Raw genomic sequence first — 22,855 nt, forward strand, 5'->3', positions numbered from 1 at the left:
TGTGAAATCATGATTCTGTGATGAAGTCAGCCATGTGCAGTAGGATGATTGGAGTGCGAAACAAACCGGATTCCACCGTGCACAAGAGCCTGCTTAGTTTGCCCTTGAATGGCTGACAATGACTATCTTCAGCTTCTTTAGCTAATAGTATGAAGTGACGATAGAGCAGTCATGTAGTCTTGTGATTTGCGAAATGTAACTTGCTCTGCAAACTTGGACAAAGCATTTCAGGTGAAATACAGTTTTCAGAAGGGCTATAAAATCATCTTCCACCATTTGGACTTTGCTTGCAATATACTGTGTTGAAAGGGTCTACCAAGAAACTTATCTGGCAGATGCTATTTGCCAGGATAATGATTTGTTTTGGAGTATTTTCAGACTGAAAGTGTAAAATAATTTATGTCAGTTTACCCGACTTTCATTCCTTTATCACTCTCACCATTCAGAAGTGGGTAAGTACGTAGTACATCGCTTGATGATCTATCGTTCTATATATTGTTCTATAGCAGTCATATTTCCCAACAAGCTGCATGCAATTCACTCTCGCGCAGAAGAGTGGTGGATACCGCTATGGCTCAATTAACATTCGATTATGAAATATTACATAGCAACCATGATCAGATATACTCTCAGATTGCCATGTTGTCACCAAACTTTTTTGGCCAATATTTCGCATTTTGGTTTTAACCCAATAGATATTGAGTCATCAGAGACGTATTTCACACATTTCGTATGGATGTGTGTACATTTTAGACCAAAATCAACAGTCTCTGCAGGCACACAAGAACTTTGGTTCACCTTTAACTTTGACTTGCAGCAAAGCCAGGTGGTCTTGTCTTGTACATGAACCCAGTCATTATGCTTAAATAGCACGAGCTGTATTAGTCCCTTGACTCTGTACCATTATCAATCACATTTATGGGCTTATTTATCCGTCTTGTTGCTTATACTTGCACTATGTAAATGAGTGGGTATGAAGACTGAAATTTGGAACAGAGTGGCACATTGGAGTGTATCTAAAAGTAAATATTTTTGTGTAAAAATATTATGTGATATATTTATTTGGAAGAAAGTAAAGCCCAAGCAAAGTGTAGACATTTTTTAGGGATGCAAGATAAAACCATCTTCCATCCTTGTGCCTTTTCTCCAAGAGACCAAAAAGAAAGAAAAAATCAGATCACAAGTTTTGCAAAACCTTTGATGTTCGAGTACACCTGAGAGCAAATAATTTTCTCATCTTTTATACTTGAAGTTAAAGAACAAAATAGGTAATTAATGCTATTAACAGAGAAAAATCAAGTTTTTTTGAGCTATCAAAATGACTGCGCTGGTATAGATTGATATTCTTGGGGTTATCCTGAAACATGCAATGTACTTTGCAAGCGTAATTTTCATGTTGTAGATCACAAAGAGTGGATAGAGTAAAATATCTCTGGACCAACTAGTGAGCTTATCTGCTAAAATACAGTATTTTAGCAGATAAGCTCACTAGTTGGTCGTTATACAAGGAGTATGGCACTTCAACACCTTTGTGGTCACTAAGCATGAGACATGCTGTAGATAATATTCACTGGACTGTCCATGGTAATAATCCAACAACACAATTACCTTGGATGCCATTTTTTCCCACTATCCAAACTTTCATGCAATAGAACAACACTAATCATCTCAACTTTGCTGAAGCGTAAACCTTGCAGGCTTGGGGTGGGGAAACCCAGAAGAACCCCAATCACTAAATAGTTTTTGACTATACAACTCCCTCATTGGACTTTCCTTCTTTTCCTTAAATTCTTTCAGGAATTATGTGTGAATGTGACTGTGTAAGTTCAAATTATATGTTGTGTTACTATCATTATTTTTTTTAAATGCAAGTCTTCAAATTTGCATCCCATCGAATGTGCGTGTAGCAACTGTCATGCAAGAAATAACTTGCATCAACATTGAGGTCAAATTATCTGCAGTGAAACCTTCATTTCCTATCTTCCAGTTGTGTCAAGAAAGGAAAGGGTCACCTTTATAACGTAGTGGTGATGCTTTTTATTGAATCAATAATAAGAAAGGCACTGCCTTATCTATCACTTTAAGTATCAATAGGACTATCAAATTAAAGCCCCATTGGTGATTTGCATTTCAGGGCTGCTTTACATTGTACACGTACCATGTACATGAATGTGTCATGATGCAAAGGTTTGTACACACTCCCACACACATTCTACAACTCTTGCAGAGAAGTGCATCCCATTAATTACTATAAGTGTAGAGTAAATGCAAGTGAAGTGCAATAGACATTTTAAATCTCAAATTATGAATGTAGATATTTATAAGTAGTTGTGCTGAGGACAATTATTAAACATCTTTTACCCTCAACAAAGTGAATGTGTCAACCTTATTGTGTCAGCTGTGTCAAAATTGCCTGAGAGCCAACTGTGCATGAGTTGAACATTCTCCCTAGATACTGTACTTCAATAACAGCCAGACTACAGTATGTTGTGTATAGACATTTAAAGGGTGGTATAGCTCTGGTTGAGATGGGGATTCAGGCATTAACTTTTTGCAAGATAATTATATGACATATTAAAGAGCATACAACTCAAGAGGAATTAAAAGTTTGGACCCACCTTTTATTAGGACCTCTGTTTACTTTGTTTTTTTATATCTTAGCCATTTCTAAACAGATTTTCATCCATAAGACTTGATTTTTCTTAGAATTGTAAAGTTTTCATAATGAAGTGGTTTCTAATTATCTCACAAAAAGTTAAAACCTGAATCCTCATCTCAGCCAAACCTATACCATCCCCTTAAAGGGAAATTTCAGACCAGCTAAATGCTATTCTGATAAGAAAGATTAAAATTCTATAAATGGGTCAAAATCACACACACACACACACACACACACACAAATACAAGCCCATCTTTATTAAATTTCATTGTCATGTCTGGAAGGATTTTACTCTTTCTTTTCAGACTAACTTCTAACTAGTCAAGAATTTCCCTTTAAAGGTCAGCAGCTGAGAATGAAAACATCTCTTTAAGCCATCAGGTAATTGTAGTAATTTGCTGGAGAAATCATCATCTTGTCCTCATTGAATTGAAAATATAGATTTTACTGCATGTCCTACATTTCAGAAAGACTAGATGAAACTTGAAGTTATCAAATTTGCACAAAATCAGGGTAGAATTTTTTTAAAAACAAAATTGCAGTATGAGAGAGCAACATTTACCCCAGTCTAAGGCCACTGCACGCTACATGTATACGACTTTTGGTCATATGACTGACTAATTGTGAATGTGAAATAAACAAGTGTGTTTATTCTGATGCTATTGTGATTTACAATGTACAGTACGAAGTATTTCAAATCCAAAGTCGGTCAGTCATGCATAGAAAGTTGTAAAGTGTGTGGTGGCTTTAAAATGTGCTGCCAGTTTAAGAATCACTTCCAAATTGAGCCGTTTAGAGGCTTTTATTTAAAAGAACAATTATGTAATTCTGATCAAAATATGGCTCAAATAAAAAACACTTCATCCTACCTAATGAAATACTAACAATTGTGAAAAATCATACAGCAATAAACCACATAATATACTGAATGTGATTCCTGGGACATGATGGGTTAAATTTAAAACCATCTCTTTGGTTTTAAAATGTTTGACTTATTAATGCTTGGTTGACTGCATCCTGAAGAAGTATATCTATTGTACACACATACCAAAAACAACAAAAAAACAACCACACACACACACATACACACACACACACACACACACACACACACACACACACACACACACACACACACACACACACACACACATGTATTTGCAGTGGCCATCAGACACGAACATGCTTTTGATATTGTTGACACAATTTTTTTCAAATTCTTTTTCCCTTTCATCTTCTCTGATTTTGAACAAGCTCTCAAAGTTTCACACCCATGGCTCTGCCTCCACAGAACACTCTTCTGCAATGATAATCACTTCAACATACAGTCAATCTTGCGTACGTCGACCTCGCATAAGTCGAATAATCGGCTAGGTCAAAGGACTTGTCAAGTCCTCTTCTCTTTATATTCTATTGACTTTAATCCTCATAAGTCGAATTTTCTCTAAGTCAAAGCTATCTCTTCAGTCCCAATAAGATTCGACCTAGGCAAGGCTGACTGTGACAAAAAGGGACAATATTCATGTGAACAATAAACACAATTCAATAGGTTGTACAGAGTTTGCACATGAAATACAGATTTAATGCACCCTCCTCTTGACCACAGAGCTGCACAATTCCTTTAAAAGTCATCTCTGCATGGCACACTGATGACAAAAACATTTTCATCGAGACAAGCATATATTGAGGTTAGTCTTATTCACTTTGAATGCATGAGAAGTCAACATCCAAAGCTACTCGTGCTCTAATTCACAGCTGTCCTATGCAGGAACCAACTTTGGGAACATACCACTGGAACACATCGGGTCCAAACAATAGATCTTTCTACTATTCTATTCCATCATTTCTTTTTCAAGGATAGTCCCTGCCAAATGAGTGCTTAATTTATTGCATTAACTTGAATTTCTGTTTGGTGAATGACATCTGTTTAGACTGCATGCCTTGCACACACTTCGGCAAGTGACATTGGAAACCTCTGCAAAGGAAGAGTTAAGTAGAACAAATTACTAAAGTTCCCAATTTATTTCATTTTATACTTTTATATGATGCACTGACTGACATTCTTACACTCTAAATGACAAGCTGTCAGTGTAATATGCGGGGTGTGAGAGTACTTGCAGAAAAAAACAATCTGAAAAAATTCTGAAAATTCTGAAACAAAAAGAGTCTGAAGTGCATTAAACAGTGAACATTTCAATGCATTCAAATTGCCGTAAAGTCTGAAAAGTGAGTTTTAGGCAGAGTAAGAAAGTCTGAAATCAGATTAAACTTGGAACTCTCACATCCCTGAATATGGCTAATTATTTGAGCACTTAACAATGTTTGGGTCGTGCCCAATACTGTCAACTGCGTACAGTACAAAATATTACAGGACTGCTTGTGGCTTTCATGCTCCTGAGTACATCAGCTTTAAAACTTAATGCAGACATGGAAAAAATTTACATTAAAATGTAAATCCATATCATAGAATATCTTGTCAGGTCAAAGTTTGCAACAAGAAAAAGGCTTGGCTTGAAATACAACATGGAGGTAGGCTTCAACAGCTGTGCATGGGAGATCTGAAGACAAACTCTTCTCGTGGACGATTGTATATAAAAGCTTGCTTGCAGATTCCCACAAACAGGTGTCCAGTTCCATGACATTTACTCTGTAACCCTTTACATATCACTCTCAAAATCATATCATATCTGATACTATTTACACATCAACATCTGTGCTTAACATTATGCACGGATTTGCATGCAGAGTAGATTTCTGCAGGCTGCAGGTGATTGGCATGGTTGATTCTCAGCGGACAGGAAGCCATAGTCGTGTTATTTCCGCCAGCTTCTTGGGCTCTTCTGCAAAATACAAAGACATGTATCACTGTGAGCTTACGAATTTGAAAGTCACTCACGATTTACAAACACATAGGAAAAAAACTGTCAGTGTTCAGGATGAGTGCTTGAGGTGGTGTCTTGTTCACTTGGAAGGCATAAACAGGAAAAAAATGTTTGTGTTTTATTTACATTCTACCATTTTAAGCACAATACTGTATCTTCATGTAACACTGAACTCAGTACAGTATATTTCTGATTAAGATACTCTTGCCACAAATTCATAGCATTTGAATTCTTTGCATTCACCACTCTGTGTTTCCAGCAAGTCCCAAAACTTGTAAACATTGCACTATTAAGTGGTAATGTGCTGGAGGAGGAACAGTGGATTAAGAATGACAGTTCTTTTAGTGATTACTAAATTCTAGGATTTGAAGCTTGTGGAAAACGTCACATGTGTAAATGGATGGGGAAAACATGGTTTCTTGTCTTTCAAAGTGATGGAAATACATGTGTACCTTTCTTGAAGTCGTCTGGATTCCTCTTAATGTACTCCTGTATGTAGAACTCCCTCTCTGCCACCCTCCTGCTCTCTAACTTTGCAATGTAGTAACCGAGTACTCCTCCGACCATGGATGCAATGATGTGCCTATGCCCACCTGGAGTTGATATTCAATTCAATTCAATTTTATTTCCACATGCTAAAAAGTATAAGAAACACAAATACATGTACACGAACATAACATATTGCACATTACTTTTACATAGGAAACAAAAGAAATGATGCAAACAGCTATATAATGGCATGCGTGGGAATCAGAAAAAGACCATATAGGACTTATCAAGGCCGATTCCCTTACAAATGAAGAGGCTACAAATTGCGATCAAAAATATACATTTTTATGATAAATCTATACCATTAGAAATTATTCACAAAATTGCAAAAAAGGACAATATACACATAAAAGACAAAACAAAAGGCAAATATCGCAAGAATTATTCGGCTGCACTTTGGATTAGAAACATTCTATATCTACGTTTAAAAGATGATAATGTAGGACATTCTTTGATAATAGCAGGTAACTCATTCCAGGACTTAGCTCCTGGAATGTAATACAGCTGTACAAAGATGTGGTTTACACATACAATGTATAAATTCAGCTTCTAATCAGGCACACAATGACACACAAGTGGAATAACACTTACTAATGTGTTTTAATGGGCGCTCTGCATCAGTTGATTGAAACTCGATTTTTGAAAAAAAAAAAAACAGATAGGATTTTTTCTTCTTTTCATCATGGATAGTGGACATGTGTGTGTAACAAAAAATCACCGTGCAAAGTTGCGACAATTTATACGTCAGATGTGAGATGAATAGAAGTGAATAGGGGGGCCTCATGAGGCGTTCCCCCCCCGGGCCTCATGAGGCATGGGGGCGGTCCTCATGAGGCGTGGGGGCGGTCCTCATGAGGCGGGGCAGTCCTCGTACGCGGGAGCGGTCCTCATGAGCGGGTTTCCCGGACTGATACAGACCGATCTTTTCGTCAATGCACGAATACGCTTTGTAAACAGACTTGTTCACTTGGTAAATTGTGTTCAGGCTGGTCGCACTTAGAATGACCCCAGCGCCAGCCCAGGCGCGGGTCACGGCTCAGGGTAGAGAAGCAATCTTCTTAGCCTGAATTAGGAGTTCAATCTAATTTACTACAAAATACTACCTTAAAAATTAAGTCACTCTAGGTTCTATACGTTAGGCCTACATAACCGCATACCGCACAGCACAGCGCTCCGGGGTTTTACTACATACACAATTTCTCACACATCGGACTGTTGAGTTGTCTACTTACAAATACAAAGCAAAGGTAATGTTGAAGCAACGCTTCATAAACGAAGCTCATACATCTAGGAAAAAATATAAGAGTATAAATTACCTGATACTAACGGAACTTTCATAAGTCCATTATATACAAGCGACGATGCAAGTCCATAACCAGTGCACATAAACGTGTATTTGTTGAAAATTCGGACTTGTCCGGCGATTCGTTCCTCTCCACTGGAAGCCATGTTGAACCCATAAAAATCTATGGACAGATAAGGATACGTACAGCGCGCGGTGCAGTGCCGTTGCAGTACATAAAGCCAACGCAGACTGAGGGCCGCGGATTGTACGCAAACACACACGACGTGTATCACGCGCCTGGAGCCATAGCCAGCTGGTATGATTATCGCCGGGCGCGGGCGGCGGAACCACAGTCTGTAGTTCGCCCCGAACGTTCCGGGGAATCCTCTGGTGAACAACCGCTCCGGACTGCATCGGTGAGCTGAGTAAGCCAATCAAACCAGTTTGGCTAGGACCTACCCTTTATAGTCTTTTATTGTTGCATATTTTTTATCCACGTATAGTTTACTATTATCTGTGTAATGGTGCCCTTCTGACCGAAGTATAAACGTGATTCCATACGATCAAGCTAGTATAGTCTAGATTCTTTCAAACACTAACCATGCTAACTGCTAAATTTAGTGCAGTGTTTACAGCCAGGAGTCCTTGGTTGTGCAAATCCATTTATTGTCGTAGCTGTAGCGACGTAGGATATGTCAAAGTGAGAGTCAGTAGAAAAATGTGGAGAGTCTTCATTCTCCGCCAGAGAATGATGTGTGAGGTAAACTTGATAGTGTAGTAATCCACTCTGTTGTTGCCAAGACAAAGGCTTGCAAATACATAACGTCATAAGGCTGTTTAAGCAAATGCTTATTGCCTAGAGTAGATGCATGTATACTAAGATGGAATAGAGATCTACTGCTCCTGCTATAATTAATAAATTATATTTATGTATCATGGCCAAGACACAAACGGTTAGTGAATAAGGGAGGCTTGATCAAATGCAGAACCAAGAATAGGCAAGATGATCCAGGCCAAACAAGGACAAAGTGAATGCCAACACTTACCAGAGCAATGTTGTTTATCATTTGGAAAAACATTACTTGGCAAGCCAATTAATGAAGGCATGTGATGTATTAAGGTAAATGTAACATGGATTTTTTTTTTTTTTACTGGTGAATGAAAGTGTGACAATACATAGTTCTGAATCATTAATTTCCCATGGTAACAATCAAAATATGCTTAAAGATTTAGAAATATCCTTGTTTTTAAAGCCAGAACACGAACAGTTGTTGTTTTTTCTTATGTCTGATTTACTACAGTCATTCACATACATGTACTTACAACATGCATCCATTTTCTTTCTGGAAATGCTTTTGGGCAATTCCGCAGTACGTTCAAGGTGGACATGACATGGATAAAAGAAATGTGTCTCTTTGTCTTACTCTTTAATTTAGGTATCAACTAATGCCATGGATGTTCACCAATCATTACGGTCTTTCAAATTCAGTAGATTTTATTTTTCGTATTTATTGGTTTTGCGAGATCAAAAACCATCATTTAAAATGTACATATGGGACTGAGGATGCTGAAATTCACTTAATTGCAGATTACAGTGGGTTCCTTTGAAAATTTTTCCTCAAAGTTTTGCTAAAGGGTAAAATATGAATACATTTAAATACTCTAGAAGTCATGTGACATTTTGTCAATTACAAAAGGGTGAAATGACCTGCAGAATTACTCCGGACAAATGTAACGTTACCCGTACTAACTGTAATGTTACTAACCATGCTTTTGGGGGTCTAGCTAATTAATTATTGGTCTAACTGCTAAAATATTTGCGTGAACATTTGTCATGATGCAATAATTGAAATTAATGCAACACTTTGTTTGAAGTACCTTGAATTTTTGCACACTTTTTGTTACAAGACATTGATTTTTTTGTCATGTCCTTTTTTCGTAACGTTACTAACCAGCCCTTTAAGTTGCCATAACAATTCTGATATTTGTTGGATTGTATTCATTCTTTCCTATATCATAAACCTGGGAAGGGTAAACATGTTTTAAACATGATTTTGACTTGAAATGAATAAATGGTGATTTAGTAGTAAAAATAGATATAGCTGGAATGTAACGTTACTAACCGCGGAATTGCCCCTTTTCTGTTACTTTTGAAGATAAGTTCTATTATGACTGCTATATTCCTGAAATGTGTGCTACAAGCTTGGAGGTTGGACACCAAATACTAAGTATAATGTTGCAGTGTAGTATCTCCAGGATGTCAGTGTTTATGTTTCCTTTTGAATGTCTTGGATACATGCACTCTATGAGTTGATTTTAGGTGCAAAATCTGAGGACGAAGTAAATCAGAGCAATGAAAGGTACACATGTATATGAAATTAGTGTACAGTTGCCTAATGAAAATCCAGTGCTAATGTGTGTTACTGTTGGCACCTAAAAATAGTCAACTAGAATATAAAGCACTCGAAAAGTGCAGACCTCTGACAAGCAGCTCATTCACCCATACACACATGCTAAAAATTGCCCAATTTTCCAATGATAAAGAAGCCTTGTGTTTGCTTCGTAAGCTTCCTGCTGCTAGCATCTCAAGCAGAACACGCACTTTAGTGTGCGTATGCAAGCCTCAAATATGTGCAACTTGAACTCCCAATTTCATTGACCCTATTTGCCAAAAGATGAAAAATCAGTAACAAATTCATTAAAAGAAACTAACAAAATTTTGATCTGTTCCTAATTGTGTTTTTATCAACTTTTATTCACAGCTTGCTGAGTTATTTTGCAAACAGGCAAGCAAAACTACCAATGCTGACAAAAACATTTACCTCCTTGGTGGAGGTAGTAATTTCAGTACTAGTACCCAGCATTGCCAGCAACATTGCAAAATTACCATTATTTGGGCTATGGTACATCTTTTGTGTCATTATGCATTTTTAAAGTTCTCAACACCAGAGAAGTTTCATGATAAACTTTTGATCCATCATATCTGCAAAGCCTTAATCCACCCCATGGTGAAAAATAGGTTTGACACCAAGTAACATGCTTTACACTTGTGGGAAACTAGGTACAATGTATTTGATGCACTCTTTAACATTTTCAATGAGATTTCTGATATTCTTTGCAGAGTGCTATAGTATTTGCAGGGAATCAAATGTATGGCATGTAGTTCTCATTAGAATTAAATGCACAAACTGGCTTCCCTCTATATAATTTGTGTCTAAAAAATTTAAAATCATATTTACCATACCATACAGTTATGAAGTCCAAATTTGTCTATGCTATCCCTTCGACGTTTGTATACGGGTGTATTTATATGGATAATTTTGTGGGGAAAAAATACCATCAGCTGTATTTGAAGCGATAGAATGTGTCTTTAATCTTCTCTGCCAGAATCTCTCCAGTACAGTACCATAAAAAATGAACACCATATACCTGGTATTGTTGGAAAATAATGATTAATTGGGCATACCGGTAATGCATAATCCTTGTATGTGACCCTCAGCAAGTTGATTGAGATAAATTATTTCTTATTCTGGTCCTTCACAATCCTTGAGTGTGTGCCAAAATATTTCCTTGTTGATTATTGATTTAGGTGGTTGCTGTATGGATACACCACTGCAATATCAGTTCAAGCTCCCTGCTCACCTGAAGTTCAGATTGTGTAGCAACTGATAAAAAAGAAAAAAAAAGAATAATAATTGCTCACTAACAGTTACTCAATGATTCATACAAAATTTATGTTTCATATTGAAATAGAGTGAAAGAGAAGACAGAACCCCCAAAATGAAAAAAGTCCATCAAATAGTATCCAAAAGCCACCGATGTCCAAACCATAATAAGAACAGTAATGGTATGCTGCAAGTCATACTACTTAGATATTACTAAGTGCAACCACTTGTGGTTCAGTGTATGGTGTTGTTGTTATATTGTTATTTTTTACATGCCGCTGTTGCGACATAAAATGTGTACAAAAATATTCACTGGACTAAATGTCCATTTGATGTTGCCAGGTTGATACCACTATTGTATGCCAAACAGCATGTACCAGTATGTTACTCTACCTGCTTTATAGTCTTGTATAGTAGCTGGTACCTTCTCTCTCTGCAAACCAGCATGTGTGATCATTTCAAGTGCAGAGTAAAAATGTATAGATCTATGCAGATATGTACATCATTTCACCTTTATTTGAGACCACCCATTTTCAAAAACAAACATATACAAAGTATTTGACCAAAGACCTATTTCTTCTCCCCACCCCCTTATTATGTCATCACATGTGTATTGTTCTTGGAAGCACTCCTTTGGGGAATCCCTTATTTCATTTCCTACCCTATCTCAGGAAATAATCCACTTCCTGGAGCTTGGTTGTGATTGGATGGCCTGACTGGATGAATGTGCTGGTAGCCAGCCATGCACCAAACCTTCCAGTCTTGTTTCAGACACTCAGCAGTGCCAGGCTGTTACAGAGGACAGTCAGGACTAAGGGTCACAAGGTAAGCTGAATTGTTTCTTTCTTCAATGACACCATGACTTTTCATACTTCATTTTTAAAAGATATGTATATCTACAGTTTATATGTGCATTAGAGATTTTCCCCACAGTATGATGAGTTCCATCGTTATGGTAGCAAGAGTCCAGAATCAAGGGGAGAGGAGACATGATGAAGTGAACCATTTTCTTAACCCGTTGAGGACGGGCTGATTTTGCTACAACACGCATTTCCCATAGACTCTTGCCCGAGTATACTTGGGACTCATCCTCAACTGGTTAAGAGACATCTTGAGCTGGAATGATGCCAAGCATAAGTGTGTGCATTGGTAGTATATCACCGTCGCTGGGGTGACAAGACCTTGTATCTTAAATTTTGGTGAAAATGACTTTTTTTGGATTAATGGTCAGATAATCAGTTAAGTGATGTTTCTGTCCATATCCCAGCTGTCTTACCCCAAAATGAAACCACCGCAGCATGTTAAATGGAAGGCTATCCCATTTGGTAATGTGCTTTGGCGGACATTTTTTTTTTTCCTGAACATTTGATATTTTGTAGAAGGTATTGTTTCCCCAGCGACCACATGAATGGTATCATTTGAAAACTGGTGAGTTGGGAGAAAGAGATACAGTTGGGTATAAAACAATTTGCTGTCTAAGATTGCCACAATAAAGACATAGATCACATGTGAATGTGCATTGCCAGTTCTCTACTGTGTAAATCAGATTATTTAAATGATGTGACATATCAAAATTCATGTCAACATGAGAGCTTGGGATATATAGATTCTGAACCTTTTTGTTTGGGGTACATCAATCATATGTATATATACCTATATTTTTGTATAAATCTGTTATTAATGAAACCTTTTAGAATCTATATTGTCTTGGCCCTGGTTCATCTTTCTATGATACAGTGTGATGATGCGCACGATTTCTCATATCCAGGCACAGAGTGTATTATATAGTGAACTGTTTGTGCGTAAGTAAAGTGAACTTTGCATGTATTGACCTAAAGAGCACCTGGTAAAACTGATAAAGGAGTTAGCAGTGGAGCAAAACAACACAAAGTGTTTTCCATTCTGAAACAGCTAATTTTGTGATATCATGTATGCCTTGTTCTTTGCCCATAAGCTGGAGACCATGACGAGTATCAGATGGGCATTTAAATGCGGCTCCTGGACGCCTGACCGGTCAGAGTGGCTCCTGGCCTCGTCCAGCATCCAGCTGGAGGAGAAGAAGAGGATCGGTCAGTTTGTCTTCACCAAGGATGCCAAGTCAGCGATGGTTCGTTTGCCAATGCAGTCTCACCTTACCAGAAACCGAGTAGAGAATTGTTAATTAGTGAGGATGGGGAGGTCACAGAATGCAATTGCTCAGGGGCATAAAATTGCATAGGGAACTTGCAAGTGGTCTTTAGAGGGAGTCTATTGAAATCTTAGTAGATGTTGATCACCTCCTTTCTTCAGCAGTCTGCACAAAGCTCCCTGTCATCGGTTGAATATGGCAGCAATGACCTTGTTGCATGGATTGCATGAAAATTGTGACATTCTCTGGTGAAGAAAAAAAATAAAATTAGCCGTTGTTGTTTTATTCACAAGGCTATCTGTTAAAAGTGCGCCAATGAGCATCTATGACATAGTACATGTTAACCATTAGCTGATGAGTGGCAGGCCTATGTCCTGTTGTTTGATATGACATCATATCAGTACCTCTGCTGGTGCAGTGAGACTCAAAACTCTTTTATGTCTACCCAGTATCAACTAAATGACCCTTAGGGACTCTGTCCATGTCTTTGCCTTAAATTTGCTTATGGTGTCAAAGTGATCACAAAATTCTCACGTTCTGCTGTATTTTCAAAGAATGACAGCTTAGTTTCATATATACATTGAGAAGTAAAAAGTGATGCATACGCAGTAGCTTAGAACCCCTCTCCTGCTCTCCTGCCCCCCAAGAAAAAAAAATCCAGTCATACAGAAAACATGATTTAGGAAGCTAAAAATAGCAAAATTACTTTAGAGGTTCCCTTTGATGAACATTTAGAATCTTATCGTCTTTCAGAGTCTAACCTAAACTCAACCATTTCACTTGCAACTTGTTAGTTTTGTGATTAAAGATCAAATACAAGAGTCTTTCTACCATATTACCCCATACAGGCAGGACGGCTCTTGGCACGGAAGGCCATCCACGAGACACTGAGCATCCCGTGGGTAGACATCCAACTGGCCAGGACGGAGAGGGGAAAGCCCTACCTGGTGAACACGGACTCCATCGACCGAGCTGAATACCCCAGCTTTAATTTCAACACGTCCCACCACGGGGACTACGCTGTCCTTGCAACAGAGCCCGAGCTACCTTGTGGCGTGGACGTCATGAAAGTTGTCAGGCCAAGTGAGATGTGATTTCTTCTTTTCTTACCTTATGCTGCATTTACACCATATACCTGACAGCCATGGCAGCCCTGTTAACCCAAAACTCAATGCACCGTGGGTAGATTAGACATTCTCCTCTATTCCCCTCTTCGTATTCTAGTCTTGTTCGTTCCAGTCCTTGCCCTGGTGAACATATAGCTATCAGACGCTGTTCTCACAGCATCTGGTCAGGCTAGACTATCAATATTTTCTGTTGCGGTCTGCTACAGACAGCCTCCAAGTTTTGTTACAGCCTATTACGTGCTGTCATTTTTTTTTTTTGCGTTCACCCCACTTTATTACGACAAACATCTCTCATGAGCACCTGGGGGGCATTTCATGGAGGAACTTGTCGGATAAAATGTCCGACAAGTCAATTATATCCGACAAGTTCAGAGAAATCAGCCAATCAGACTAAAGAATTTCTCAAAACTTGTTGGATATAATTGACTTGTCAGATATTTTATCCGACAAGTTCCTTCATGAAATGCCCCCCAGGACTGCAATGGCAACTTTGTTGACAGTTTAAAAATCTGACATGGTGTCCATAGTAATCATAGCCTGTCATGTTTGCCCTTCACATCTCACTGCATTGTCTTACATCCATCCCGTTTTGTCCACGGTGGCCGCCGGGAACGTGGTTTAAATGCAGCATAAGCATGTGTAAGCACCAAGGCTGCTAAAGCATCATTCATGTTGTAGCTTTTTGAAGAAAAATTAACCTAGTCGTGTCCTGGAAGAGTGTTGGTTGTATTCAGATGTATGATAACATTTGCCAAAGTATTTTTGCTATCATTGCTTGAGACATCAGGGCATCCAGGCAGGTTTCACTCATTTTCACCAAACAACCTTGTCTGTCTGTAGATTGAGTGTATGCAGCAATATTATTAGAACACATCAGTGAAAGTTTGAGGAAAATCAGATTATCCGTTCAGAAGTTATGAATTTTTAAAGTTTTTGGGCTGCTACGGCCGGGTGAGAAGACTACTACAGTTCATGATGTCGCATATGGCAAACAAAAAAACACAATGAACATATATTTACTTTCCTAGCACAATGAAAGAGCGTTAGACTTACCTCTCTCAGAAAGCAGAGCGAATACTATTACCCTTACCATATGTCAGTTACAAGTCGAGAGAATGTGTACTTTTCATAAAAAGTAGAATTTAGCAAAATTTTCTTTGTACTTTCTGTATATCGTTCTCTGTATGAAACATCAAAATCTGTAGTTGTTTTTTCCACCCATGATGGCAGTACCAAAACTTTTCAAAATTCATAACTTGTGGATGGATTGTCCTATTATCCTCAAACTTTCTCAGATGTGTTCCAATATCATTGAAGCATTCATGCAAGTCATATGTATATTTGGGTTCCATTTTAATTCAAGAGTGTCAAACTAAACAATAGATAGATACTTAAGTGTACAAATGATTCACAGGTCAGAGTGTGTCAGTAGGAATTGTGTGCACAAGGTAATTATGGAATGCTTAACCCACGAGGCAAAACTGAGTGGGTTTTGGCTACATTCCAATACCGCATGCACACAATTCCTTCTGACGCACAAACAAGCACATACATCATTTGTTTTTGATAGGACGGTGACAAATTTTGCCCGAAATCAGTTGTTTTATCTTGTTTCTGAAAATTTGCAAGTCTCTCTTTTTGGCTTGCCATGGAATAATTGATGCATGAAAATTTTTACTGATGTATGGCTAGCTAACCATCTCTTGCCAAGTGTTCAAATGCTTGCTAAGAAAGTGCACGAACCCGGTCTCCATGGGTAATGTAAGTCATCTCTTGCTATTAAAGTGTTTGGATGCTTGCTAAAGTACACAAACTCTTTGTTACAAGTATGCGCAACAACATTGATCGCAAGTGATCAAGGGTGCTGCCAGTAAAATTGATAAGATAAGATCGCAGGATTCTCCCAACCTGTTCTATAATATTTTTCTCTTTGGTTATCATTCTTCCCAGATCAAAGCATGGAGGACTTCTTCCGGAATATGAAGAGACAGTTTACTCCCTATGAGTGGCAGACTGTCATGGCAGCAGACACACCATACCAACAGCTTCACAGGTTCTACCGACATTGGGTAGGTCTAATATTTTGTTGGTTTTGAGTTTTCTTCTTAAAAAAAGGGGGAACTTATCTGTATGGTGATTTCTTTCCTTCTTGGAAACAGTTGACCTCGGAGGAGTCCTTATTACTTTGTGCTTGTGTCAGCCGTGATTGTAGTCTACAAGTCTATGTATAGCTACTTTAATAAGATGGTTGAAGATCTCTTTACTCATATATTCTATGTCGGAGACACAGTAACTTATTCATTCATGCAAATTCAAAAATTTTTGTTTTGTCTTTCTTTAGTGTTAAAGCCAAAACATAGTTCTGGTACGCCTACTAAAATTGTCAAATTTTGTTCCCAAATGTACACGTATGCCTAAGAAATGTGTGAAATAAAGCTGTAATAACAAGATATTTGATGGGCAACAACGAAACTGCAAAATATTAACCAAAAAGGTTCGCTGGAGTTGCAATCCCAGAACTTACCCAATCAGGGTCAGGCTAACTTGGACTGGGGGACAACTCGGCCTCGCTTTGACGGCGGTGCCGAGTTGTCCCTCTGGATTGTACATTGTTGTACTATGGGAGCGCTTCGCATTCTGGCTGGTCGCAGTTATGGGCCGAGTTGATACAATGCGCATGCAAAATGAATGTGTGCCTATCAAGCGCCTATGTATAGAATATGGTGATCACGAACTGCTTGTAAATTGTCTGAAATAGGGCCAAGTTTTCCCTGAGACACTTTTGATCTCAAAATACTCTAAAACAACTTATCATCCTGGCAAATATGAAATGGTGCCAGACGCGTACTCAAACCCATTCCAGAACTATGTTTTCTCTTTAAAAGTACATTAGGTAATACATGTACCTGGGTGTGAAATGATGCTGGCTCCACATGACAGAGTGGCCATTATTAATTTTTGCCCTGCTGCTATTAAAATCTTCCTAAGGGCCTAGTACCACTAGCGTTTAGGAAGATTTGCATATGAATTGTGCACAAAATTGGTTATATCTGCTAAACATCTGCAACGAAAATTTTGTGCAGCTCAAAAATCCTGGCAACGGAAAATCGTGTCTCTGTGGATAATTGCGGACGTGTGCAGATGTCGGCCGACTCATACAAGCATGTTTCACAAATATTGTGGATGTTTTGTGAATATAAACCAATTCTGCGCGCAGTTCATATGCAAATCTTTCTAAATGCCAGTGGGGCCATGCCGCAACATTCATAAGTTATATATTTATTATTTTTTAAATCTTGCTACTTAATCTTTTTTGTTTCAATATCTTTAGTTCCATATTGTGTACTTTGTGAGTGAGGATGTTTCCTATGGAAGACCTGTATATTCTTGATTCTTTCCTACATGTGTTGATTGTTCTCACACAAATGTTAATGAGACACCTTTACTCCGAGTCTGATTTCTCTTACATTAAATTTCATTTATAGATGTCCTTGCATTCTTTCCCTACAGTTTCAAAACCCTTTCTTTAAATTCTCACACACACACACACACACACACACACACTCTCTCTCTCATTTTCTGGGACTCTTCTTCATTTCCTTGTTTTTCTCACATTTATTTTCCTCTCTTTTCTATGTAGATAGTCTTTGAGCTCATTAGAGGGGTTTTCATCCTTCCCCTTCCCCCCTTAGCCTGTAGGATTATATGTGCTTGAATTGTCATTTTTAATGTTCCCTCCCACTGTCCATAGTGTTCTCTGGTAGTCAAGATATTTCATCATCATCACTCTCTCTCTTTCTCTTGTCCCATCCATTGTTGTTAACCCTTGTTGTTAAGACTAGTCCCCAGTATACTGGGGCAGGTGTCTATAGGAAATGTGCGTTATAGCATTATAGCAAAATCAGCTCGTCCTCAGTGGGTTGACAATCATTGTTATGCATTTTATCTACCCCAGTGCCTGAAGGAGAGCTACATCAAGGCTCTCGGAATCGGCCTCGGCTTCGACCTCCAGAGGGCCGAGTTCCGGCTCGGCACCCTCGAGCTGTCTCCCTCATCCGTCGCCATGGATACGGAGCTGTACCTGCGTGATAGACTGGATAAGAAGTGGGTGTTCCAGGAAACCATGGTGGATGAGGAGCATTATGTGGCAGTGGCATTGCAGGTTAGTGCTAGCCCGGGGGGATGGGGGGGGGGGGGGGGGTGGCTTTTCAGGGGAAAAAATGTCACCAGGCATGGCAGCAACCACACCATATTGTTTTTTTGTTGCCAAGATCTTGTCATACCTCCTTCCTGTTTTTGTAATATGTAGACTTTAAAAATACGCACATTGTTCTATCTTGTGATCTATCCCCAAGGTACATTGAAGAATTTCACGTTAATAGATGAGGTCAACAGATTGAAGTCTCCATTCTTTTGCTTTGCCACAGGGGAATATGATGTTTGTGTGATGTTGTATGCCGACCTGAGCACAAATAGTCATTGTGCAAATTATAGGTTTGTCAGAAGTAACAATGAGACTGATTTTGATGGAAAATTATTTCTGTAACCATGAACAAGAACAAAAACCATAAATCATACAAATTGTGGCAGTATGCCATGCAGCGCTTCTATTGTCGTGATGAGCAAATTTCACATTTTGACTTCCTATTTTGTGCAGTGCACAAAAGATTATTTTTGCTTGTCCATCTCTATGTTTGCATTGTACAAAAAGTGAAAAATGAAATAAGACAATTAACTGATCGTATCTGTTGACACATGTCTCATAACTTCATCAGACTTGATGCAAATATGGTGTAAAATGAAAGCTGATAACATCTGAGATTAAGTCATGAGACTCTGTAGGCTTCAGAGTCCTGGAGTTTAGAGAGTCAAAGGTCACAGTTATATTTCTAAAACATTGCAGTAGAGTAGCTCAAAAAGTGTTTGCCCTGATTGGTCATCATTCAGATAGGTATGTCAGTCAGACGTGATATCGATACCAGACTGGCGTAAATGACTATGTACTCTCTAGAGTTATTTTTGTGTAATTCACCTTTTCCAATGTAGTGGTGTGTATATTTCACTGCTAAACTCATCAGAAAACTTCTATGTAGCAGTCAATGCTAAGCTCACTAGATTTTGACTTTCGCTGACCCCATTGCGGTGCCCCTATAATGTAGAGCAAAGGAATTTGTGAGCCCAATGCATGCTCTATTCATCTCATCAGCTCGCTTGACTGCTTTTGCTCTGGCAAATTACCGAGCTGTTCTCTCTTTGTAGACAGGCAAAAAGAATCTCATCTGTTGGCATTAAAGGTTCTTTGAAAATTGTGGGAGGAATGGGTTAATCAGTCGCTTCCCCAGTGGGGAAAATGTGCTCAGTCTTTAATATGCAATGAGACTCAAGCAATATCAAGTGAATACAGAGCAACAATAAAAGGAAGCACAAGAAGAAAGATCAAACTACTTGAATTAAAAGAGAAAATAAAAGGATGATATCATGCAAATTACATTATGCACTTGGGACCAGATAGTAACAAGTGGTTGGTTTGCATCTAGGTCCGGATTGGACTAGACTGTCATTACAATGTTCCATCATCTCTGATAACAAATTGTCCATTCTGTATCTTTATCCAATCCCAGCTAGGACCGGACTACCAGCGACCGACTTGCCCATCTTTCACAATCCTGCAGCCGGAGGAGCTTCTCGCCACGGCAACCGCAATGCATCCGGAGGACCTCGCTTACTGGGAGGATTTTGCATCTAAGCAAGAGGCTCCGCATCTACCGCACAGGAAACCCTTGGAAAGAGATTGAGGGGTGTCTGTGGTCGTGGGCAGACCGACTGTGAGAAACATGCTCTTTTGACATTTCAAGGGAAGATGATAGCTCAAAAATGCAGTTTCTTGATTCCCCCCTCCCCTCCCCCTCCGCCAAGTGTAGTTCATATAAAGTGCAATATTGATTTTTGTAGCAGGATCTCTGCATGTTTAAACGGTGTAGACTAAGCACATTAATAATGTTTGTCAACAAAATTCTATTTTGTCAAAGCTCACATCCTCACCCAACAACTTGTTTTCAAAAATATACATTTGTATATCTTTATTTCTCAAAGGTTTTGTGGTATCCATATTCTCTCATGAGAGGTCACAGTACTAAATTGCTTTTTTTGTCCTATTTGTTATTGTAAGTGTTTACAGTCCTATGGTTAACCCTTTCTGTGCCTGAGACTTTGGACAGTGTGTACAACGTTGTGGGTTTTTCTGCATTAATCTGTGCTCAAAAGCACACAAAGGGTTAGTGAAACCATACTACCTCAGAGAGTGATGAGGTGCTGCTTTAATGCTGATGAGAGAAAAAATTGCACAAAATTGTCTCAATTTTGTTGGTGTTGTTGCTGAACGTGTATAAGCAAGGTGAGATGCAACTCACATGAATGTGCCTTCTTGAAGAGCATTAGGAGCTTAGAACTCTCTTTGTTTGCCTGGAAGAAAATCAGATATCAATGTATTTGCAGGAAGCAATGATTTAAAAAAAAATTGCTCTCTTCCCCCCCCCCCCCCTTTCTCTCTTGTAATGTCTTCCAGAAAATGATCTTGATCATGTATAAGGAAAAAACAAGAAAGTGATATTTTCCAACATTTTTGTTTTTGTGTGTGGACTTTTTCACCTTATCAGAAAATTTCATTCAAGTCATCTTCCATGAGGATGATGTTTGCTAAAGCAACAATAGTCTCATCAGTGACATGGACTGACACTTATAAAATAGATGTTTATTCTGACTTAACAGTTGATTGTATGAGTTAAACACTGCAGATCAATACTTGGGAGATTTCTATTTTGATTGCTGTCTCTCTGATCTTCATGATGTAAAACAGAAAGTGGGACAGATGTGCCCACCTTCAGTCATTCTTTTGACTGAGGCACTACCCAGGGAGCCACTTGTTAAAAATATTATCTGATTCACTGCAGCTGTTTGTTGGGAGTTTGTGCTAAATCAAAAAGCCACTTTTTATTTTTTCAATTTCAAATCACTGGATTCCATTTGAACAGCTTCGCTTTTGATGTCACACCTGCACACTCACACTGTTTTATGTTGTGTACAACTCAAGTTCTGATAAAAATGGACTAAACTTTGTACAATAGAGTATTCGTATGCTGAAAATAGTAATCTATATGTACATGTTTCTAACTTTGTGTCAGCTTTGCTTATACACACAGCCTAGAATGTGTGCATTTGTGTCAATTTTTTATCTCTCTATGCAATAGCTATCATGCTGAACTATCACTTGCTTAAATATGACTGTAAAAGTGGAAATTTTTGCAGTGTGGAAATGTTTGCACTCATTTTGTGCAACCATAAAGTAGTGGGAAAATAAAAGCACGTGAATATTTTTGCTTGCCATGTGTTCCAATAGTTTATGCCTTGATTCCTTGGAATTAAAAACATGTAGAATTTACATTACCTGGCTGAGTGCGAAAAATTACTCACGCAAAAATATCCACTTTTACAGGAGGCCTGTAGACAATGAATTTGTATGTGCAGTGATTACACTATGTTGATAAATGGATGTGAGAGAGGAGCAGTGCTCATCTATTGTGTGTGGTTTGTTTTAACCTAATTGACAAATCACCCTTCATCGATGAGCTTCCTCCCAGTGGATAGTGATGGTTCTAATTCCTTTCCTGGCAGCTGGTACAGTACTGCAATTTATGCAAATTAATGATTCTTGCATTGAGTCGTGTTTATTGCAACTGATTGACGAATTGCCCTTCATTGACATGAATATACTGAGATTATTCACTGTCTTTGAGGAGTAGCCATAATAGTCATAGGCCATACATACATCCCACCCAAAATAACCTGATGAAATTTAATTTAACAAATCCTAACCAAAATTAATCTGTCCCTAAAAATTAGATTATGTGTGGGTATTTTTTTCCCCCCTGTGCATCAGTATGTTTTCGATGATTTCGTAGTATCTTGCAGATACACTATTGCAGTAATGAAATCTTGCATTCCTGTGGCAACTAAATAGACAAAAATAGTGGTATGACTGAAATTAAAACTCCCATTATACTTCCAGCTGTAAAAATGTACATTGATGTTTCACATTTCACAATGTCAGCGAAACAAAAATGTGAGTATCCTAATAGCTGTCTTGTTAGGTTATGAGTTCTATGTGATCTTATTTTATTGGGAATAAAGTGACTGACAGTTCAATCGGTCATGTACACTGTAACAAGCTTTTTGCAATCTGCCCATTCATTGGGATGACATGTTTTGTGGCCTTTTGTCAGTTACTGCTTGCCCCATGTTGATGTTTTATTAGGGTGCCAAATGTATTTCTCATCACGCACACACACACACACGCACATGTATATATACTTCCATATGTGTATGATTTTATCGTGTGTGCATACAGTATACATATATGTACATACATGTACAAGTATACATGTATATATATATATATATATATATATATATATATATATATATATATATACATATATATATATATATATATATATATATATATATATATATATATATATATGTATACACACAATACATAAAT

At 38.2% G+C, this 22,855-nt stretch overlaps 2 protein-coding genes across 2 annotated transcripts; one reads left to right on the forward strand and one right to left on the reverse strand.

The window, feature by feature from the left end:
• Positions 1-5,127: 5,127 nt before the first annotated feature.
• On the reverse strand, positions 5,128-7,539 carry LOC139728089 (NADH dehydrogenase [ubiquinone] 1 subunit C2-like). Its single transcript, XM_071639051.1, has 3 exons — positions 7,407-7,539; positions 5,994-6,134; positions 5,128-5,499 (listed from the first exon to the last, which is right to left on the reverse strand). The coding sequence occupies exons 1-3, from the start codon at positions 7,537-7,539 to the stop codon at positions 5,447-5,449; spliced, it is 327 nt and encodes a 108-aa protein (XP_071495152.1). The 3' UTR covers positions 5,128-5,446.
• A 5,464-nt stretch (positions 7,540-13,003) lies between these two features.
• Positions 13,004-20,158, forward strand: LOC139728090 (L-aminoadipate-semialdehyde dehydrogenase-phosphopantetheinyl transferase-like). Its single transcript, XM_071639052.1, has 5 exons — positions 13,004-13,147; positions 14,017-14,251; positions 16,246-16,364; positions 18,251-18,457; positions 19,917-20,158. Exons 1-5 carry the CDS (start codon positions 13,004-13,006, stop codon positions 20,088-20,090), a joined length of 879 nt encoding a protein of 292 aa, XP_071495153.1. The 3' UTR covers positions 20,091-20,158.
• The last annotated feature ends 2,697 nt before the right edge of the window (positions 20,159-22,855 follow it).

The sequence above is a fragment of the Diadema antillarum genome, unplaced genomic scaffold, assembly GCF_040938485.1.
Source record: "Diadema antillarum isolate AM-2024a unplaced genomic scaffold, OU_Dant_1.0 seq00000163_RagTag, whole genome shotgun sequence".
In the NCBI taxonomy this organism is placed as follows: domain Eukaryota; kingdom Metazoa; phylum Echinodermata; class Echinoidea; order Diadematoida; family Diadematidae; genus Diadema; species Diadema antillarum.